At 39.4% G+C, this 6633-nt stretch overlaps 1 protein-coding gene across 4 annotated transcripts; it reads left to right on the top strand.

Moving 5' to 3' along the window:
* Positions 1–4795: 4795 nt before the first annotated feature.
* On the top strand, positions 4796–6298 carry LOC116170147. Of its 4 annotated transcripts, none has more exons than XR_004145176.1 (3): positions 4796–5253; positions 5711–5851; positions 5899–6298. XR_004145176.1 is itself a non-coding variant. In XM_031486349.1 (2 exons), the coding sequence occupies exons 1-2, from the start codon at positions 5224–5226 to the stop codon at positions 6235–6237; spliced, it is 369 nt and encodes a 122-aa protein (XP_031342209.1). In that variant the 5' UTR covers positions 5146–5223; the 3' UTR covers positions 6238–6298. The 4 variants fall into 4 exon arrangements, 2 of the variants coding, with proteins under 2 accessions (XP_031342209.1, XP_031342200.1); XR_004145175.1 differs by having other exon boundaries at positions 5687–5851; XM_031486349.1 differs by lacking the exon at positions 5711–5851 and having other exon boundaries at positions 5146–5253.
* Positions 6299–6633: the final 335 nt, after the last annotated feature.

Genomic DNA, 6633 nt, shown 5'->3' with positions numbered 1-6633 from the left:
AAAAAACAAAAAATTAAAAAAGCAGGCATTTATAGAATGTCTGCATAAGGTTTGAAGCAAGCATAACGAAAGTATGGTGAATGTAAGACAATTACAAGGAAGATTTGACATATGTGAAGAATCAGGACGATTTTAAAGGACCCGAAGGAAATGTAAAAGTAGCAGCGTGATGAGGAAGGCTTGAAGGGGACTTAAAGAAACCACGAATAAAGCGTGAATAGAGAAGAATATGCAAGCGTGAATAAATGCCTGAAAATATGTATGAACGAGAGTTGGGGGTGAAATCGATGTGAAAGAGCATAGTTAGGGCAAAAGGGGACAGAGTGCGAAAGAAGTGAGTAGAGAAATGTGCTGAATATCGAAACAATAATTTCAGACCTCGTTTCAAACTAAGTGGAGCAGAGCTGAGAAATGTGAGGAAGTTTTAAAAAGGACGTAACGAGACAACAAGGAGACGACGTAAAAAATGCGCAACGAAGTTTTTAAAGAATGCGTGATGTAGATGTAGAGGAAAAGGGAAGAGGTGAAAGATTCTACGCGTCGATGAGTTATTAATGGCGTGAAAGAGATGCAAGGTAGTGAAAGTAATGCAGATGATTGAAGAAATGCTTGAAGCAGGCGCAGTGGCGTAACTACAATGCCTCAAAGGTACGCAATGAGGACGGGCCCCGACTTAAAAGGGGCCCCGGAAAAAAATGTACAAAAATTTAATTCGTGTATACAAAATTCTGAAAAAAATTGAAAAAGAAACGAAGGGCCATGCACATGCTTACTTTTACAGTTTATAGTTACAGTCCGAAGAAAATTCTGAATCATGGTTCACGGAGGGTAAATAAATAGCATTCCGAAGTCTCTTACATAAAGTACATGCAATACTTTGTTAATTAGCGGGACCTTCTCCAATCCAGAAGGTATCTGGAGGTCCTGAATATAGTAACCTTAGACTGAAGTTGTATTTCGAGATGAATGCCGCTAAGTAATTTTAACACTCCAGCATTTACCTCTGCACGGAGTAACAGACATTTATAAAGGGCAGATTCATACACAAAGAATTGAAATCGCTAATCAAACTAAACGAGTTTAAACATTGAAGGAACTGGCCAATATTAAACAAATCAAAATAAGGATAATATTTTAAGTGAAACAATTAAATAACAAACAAATGCAGGGGTTACGCATCCCTAGTTACAAATAGTCACAATAAAACGAAGAGTTATAAATAAAATTAAGTACATTATTACCTTTTGTTATGGCACAAATACCACACAAAGCTTGACAATTAAAGTTCGAACAAAATCAACTGGATTCTGACTGAACGCAGTGACGCAAAATGTTACAATGGACCTGTGAACCAATGAATTACAAAATGCAAAATCAGTAAAGCTAAATCAAGACACTATTTTCTACATATACAGATTAACATCGTTTAAAAATTGTTGATATAAGCAAAGGTAACTTACTATTTGATATAAGGAAAGGGCCCTCAAATATTTATGAAGACGGGCCTCTAAAATGAAGTTACGCCACTGAGCAGGCGACGGGAACAAGGCGTGAAAGGATGGTAAAAACGAGAAGGGAGACATAGGAAAAATATGTGCGAGGTGCATGCGTGAAGCAGGAAAGAGGGTAAAAAGACGTAAGTGTGAAAAAAGCTTTAAAGAAGCGTAAAGGCAACGTGCGGGAAGGAGGGGTGAAGGAGATCTGAAGTAGTGAAGAAAGCAAGACAGCAACAAGCCAACCCGAAGAAGAGAATCTCGCCGATCTACGAGACTGATCATTACCGGATTCAGTCCCACCTACGCCACCGCAAGATTCGGCCACTACAACGCCAACTGCGGCTTTGCACCCCGATGCGTATTCGTTGTGCTAAAAACCACCTAGCGTCGGACTGCGAGAGGAAGCAGGAAGAAAGAGCAACTTGCGAAAATTGCTCCAGAGCCGACTACCTTGCAGCGACGGTCGAACGACACAGATGCCTACCGCAGTCCACGCAACAACTTGGTGCCGCAAGCCCTCAACATTATGGTACTTGCAGACCACACAATTCTTGCAGGAGACCTACGCACGGAACACCCCAACTGAGTCTCCGCGACTTCCACCTAGCCGGACGATTCTAGTACTGCGATACAATGTCATTGCTCCTGACCACCCAATGCACATACCTGGCGACCCTGTCCTCTAGCCATACACTCTCGGCGTTATGGTATTGCAGGCGATTCTGTATCCGTACGAGTTCGACGTTGTTTAGTATTGGAGCTCAGACCACCTTCGCATCATAATGACTCTCCACAGGAATCCGTCCGAGCACCAAGAAGATCACAAGTTGGAAAAGGTTTAAGGAACATCTCCAGCGAAGTATCCCATCCGGACATACGCGCCCAAAACGCGAGCAAGCTCCCCCAGTATCTCAAAAACGAATCGGAGAAAAAAGGATACTTGTTCGGAGATATGGGGCAACTCCCCTGAGATCCGGATACGTTGATGAAACCATGACCCGATGGGGGAAATTTTCCCAAGTCGGTCGTGCGCTTACCTCCAGAAAACCACCGGATTATTCTCTGAGACGCCCTAACGGCAACCGCTACGACACAAGGGAAAAGGTAGAACTCTTCGCCGAAACCTTTCGCGAGAACTTCGTCACACCCTGTCCAAGACGAGGAACACAACACAATAGACAAGTAGAAGAAGAACTCCAGAGACTTCTCGCTTTCGTAGACAACACTCTACAACCCTACACTGGAATGGGCGGGCACCATATATCCAGTATCTCGGAGTCACAATATCGAGACCGGCGGCGTGTCAAATATTCGCTCAACACGGCGAACACTGTTGCCAAAGCACGACTATATATCCCCTGTTAACATCATCAGCGCGGGTGCCAAAGACGAAGATATATCTGTCTCGGGTACCAACACCGCCGTCCTGGAAGCAGTGCCGTCCATCGCGCTTCGGACAATAAGAAATCAACACCATCTGGTAGGACCTCGTAGACCACATCCGATCGCTCGCCGAGAAAATTCACGACAGAATGGACAACTCCGACCTCTAACTCATACAAAACATCGCACCCGTGACGGAAACACAGCAGCGAAAGAAGAAGTGGCCCAGGTTGGTACGTGCTGCAGGAAACTAGAGAAAACACGTCCATTTCAGTTTTACCAACCGCGTCAGCATGGATGACGCTGGCTGATTCATTCCGTGCCTACCAACCCAACTGATGACTGTGGAATCAGAAAAGCTTCAAGCAGGGGAAGCTCTATAGTAGAGCTGCTGAAATATGGATGGCCGCCAGCTCCAATCACGTTTTTGCAATACAATATGGATACATACATATATGCAGCAATACATATTACCTAGGTGCAACCAAAGAGTATATGGTGCAACAGATCTGAAGGTATAGCAACAAAGAACACCGCCACCACCTTTCTAAAATTAGGTTTGTGCGTTATAGATAATCAAAATAATTAAACCTTATTTAATACGATAATTGCTAAATTATACACTAAAATAACACACCTAATTTTTTGCGCAATTGTTTTTGGCATCACTTCATTTTAATATAAACCTTTTCCTTTTTCTGTGAGAAATTTATCCCTACCATTGCATATTTATAAGGAAGTGATGGAATTTATTTAAACTGATTAGTTACCATCCACAATAAAAATGAAGGTGTTTTGCTTTCTGTGTACTCTATTTATTCTGGCCAATTCACAGGTTCTTCCAAAATACAACTTGCAACTTCTAAAATTGTTATTTTAGTTGAGGGATGAAGTAAGAATAGCCTGTGGGAAGAGGAAGACGAGCAATTCCTTGACGAATGCGTCAAGGAGACAAACGTTGATCCGATGATTCCCAAAATGATGTACCGTAATTTACATTTTCCCAATGAGGAATCATTTCATTGCTACATGAAGTGTCTTTACGATCGTCTGCATGTACTCACTCCTGATGGTAAAGACATTAACGCGACAGTGCTCGCCACGTCACCGTTTATAGGTTTAGAATTGGCACAAAAATGTGTCGAAGAAACTAAAAAAGAGACAGATATTTGCATGAAAACGTATGTATCTACTGTATGTCTCGTTGAGCATAATTTGAATAATTGATAATAATATGTGTTTAAAAATATTGTTAGCCTGAAAGTTTAGATAAGCATATATAGATTAATAAATAACTATTACTGACTCATTTTAGGATGAGCTGATTGATATTTAAAGGCTATAAATACAATGTTATTTTTATTAACATGAAATCTGGTCATTTTGTTAGGCATTATGAAAACATCATATAATTCTTTGGTACTTTTTACAAAAACCATTTCCTTGCGAGTTATTCAGTCGTTCTCGTTGTGCCACCCTGTACCTGTACCTGTATCTATTAAGCAGTGTAAACCTGGGCACGTTAACTCAACAAACCTTTGAATGAGTTTCCTTTTTTATGCTGCCGTAAAGGATTTTGCACCTATCCCAAATAGGTCGATTCCGTTGGACTCCTAAAATAGTCTTATGTCGGGGGAGCGGTTCGGGAGTTTTCATTTTTACATACAATTCAGTTTTTTTTTAAATTACAATATGCTTATTTGCGTCAAAAGAAATACGACACTGTCCATTTAAATTTAAAAAAACTGATTTTAAAAGCCAAAACACTTTTTTGCATTTATTAACAATTATTTAATTAAGTAAGTACTCAAAAAAGTATACATGCATTCTTTATTATTCAGACATAAAGATAGGTAGTGGTTTGCGACACGCATCAATGCATTTTCACACATAAGTTTTAACTAAATAATCTTTTACTTATTTTCTGTAAGAAATTTATTGCAACCATTGCAAATTTACAAGAAAATGATGGAATTTGTTTAAACCGACTCGTTGCCGTAAACAATCAAAAGGCGTTTTGCGTTCTTTGAACCCTACTTGTTCTTTCAAAAACCAACTTACAATTTCTAAAAGTTTTATTTTAGTTAAGGGATGAAGTAAGAATAGCCTGGGAAGAAGAAGACGAGCATTTGCTTGACGAATGGGTCAAGGAGACAAACGTTGATCCGATGATTCCCAAAATGATGCAGGTATCGAAATTTACATTTTCCCAATGAGGAATCATTCCATTGCTACATGAAGTTTCTTTACGCCCGTCGCTGAATGTAATCACTCCTGATGGTACCGACATTAACGCGATCGTGCTCGCCACATCACCCTTTATAGGTTTAGAATTGGCACAAAAATGTGTCGAGGAAGCTATTTGCATGAAAACGTATGTATCTACTAGGTATATGCTTCAGTCAGTTCCAATTTCAATGTCCAAATAATAAATATTGTATACTGTGCTTTTTTTGCTTCTTAAGGTTGCTGTAAATATTTTGCACATATCCCAAATAGTTCGATTCCATTCGATTCCTAAAATTGTCTAATGCCGGGGCAGCGGTTCGGAAGTTTTCTTTTTTACATACAATTCAGTTTTTTTTAAATGACAATATGCTTATTTGCGTCAAAAGAAATACGGTACTGTCCACTTAAATTTATTTAAAAAAAAGATTTTAAAAGCTAACACACGTTTTTGCATCCCGAATTAAGTCAACTTTATTAATCATTATTCAATTGGGGACTCAAAAATGTATGCCTGTATTCTTTATTCATACTCATACATAAAATAGAGTAGTTTGACAGGCATCGCCGCATTTTCACAGGTTTAAATATAGACCTTTACGTAGTTTCTGTGAGAAGTTTATCGCAACCATTGCACATTGTAAGGAAATGATGGAATTTATTTAAACCGACTACAGTTACCGTCCACAATCAAAATGAAAGCGTTTTGCGTTCTGTGTACTCTATTTATTCTGGTCAATTCACAGGTTCTCCCAAAACCCAAGTATTACAATTACTAGAATTTCTGTTTTAGTTAAGGGATGAAATAAGAAGAGCCTGGGAGGAAGAAGACGCCCCCTTCCTTGATGAATGCGCGAAGGAGACAAACGTTGATCCGCAGATTCCAAAAAAGATGTACAAGGATTTACATTTTCCCAATGAGGAATCATTTCATTGCTACGTATGGTGTCTTTACAACCGCCAGAATGCACTCACTCCTGATGGTAAAGACATTGAGGTGGAAGTGCTTGCCATGCACCCGTATGTCGGTTTAGAATTGGCACAACGATGTGTCGAAGAAGCTAAAAATGAAACAGATATTTGCTTGAAAACGTATGTGGCTACTGTATGCGCCATTGGACATCATGCGTAGTGATAATGTGTTTTAAAAATTGTTAGATTGAAACTTTAAATAAATATGTACCTACCCTCGATTAAGACATAAGTATTATGCTCGCCAGGACAGAATGATGGTCTATAAAGAAAGATAACCTGTACGCGCGCCGACTCCCTTAAAACAACTTGACAAATTTTATTATTACACTCTTACTACTAATAACTAAACAGTAAACGAGGGAATGCTGCCCATTTTATATCAATTATTAATGACCATTTCCACTTATATTGGCCTTCAGATTTGTCATAATTATAGACGATGTTATTTTAATAATCCAGTGATGGGTAATAACACTTTCGACATAATGAGGAAATCCCCCCAGTATTCATCACTGTTTACTGCGCATCTAGTGAGCGGGCTTACACTGAAATT

The sequence above is a fragment of the Photinus pyralis genome, unplaced genomic scaffold (genome assembly GCF_008802855.1).
Source record: "Photinus pyralis isolate 1611_PpyrPB1 unplaced genomic scaffold, Ppyr1.3 Ppyr1.4_LG1, whole genome shotgun sequence".
NCBI classification, from domain to species: Eukaryota; Metazoa; Arthropoda; class Insecta; order Coleoptera; family Lampyridae; genus Photinus; species Photinus pyralis.
The sequence above is the reverse complement of the archived record's forward strand: the minus strand, read 5'-3'. Positions and strand labels throughout refer to the sequence as shown.

What these genes read in the sequence shown, in the direction of transcription:
- LOC116170147 (XM_031486340.1), top strand. Translation starts at nt 5,801, where the DNA reads ATGAAAGCGTTTTGCGTTCTGTGTACTCTATTTATTCTGGTCAATTCA. An exon ending in TTATTCTGGTCAATTCACAG is followed by an intron (nt 5,852 to 5,898) that starts GTTCTCCCAAAA and finishes TTTCTGTTTTAG; the next exon opens with TTAAGGGATGAAATAAGAAG.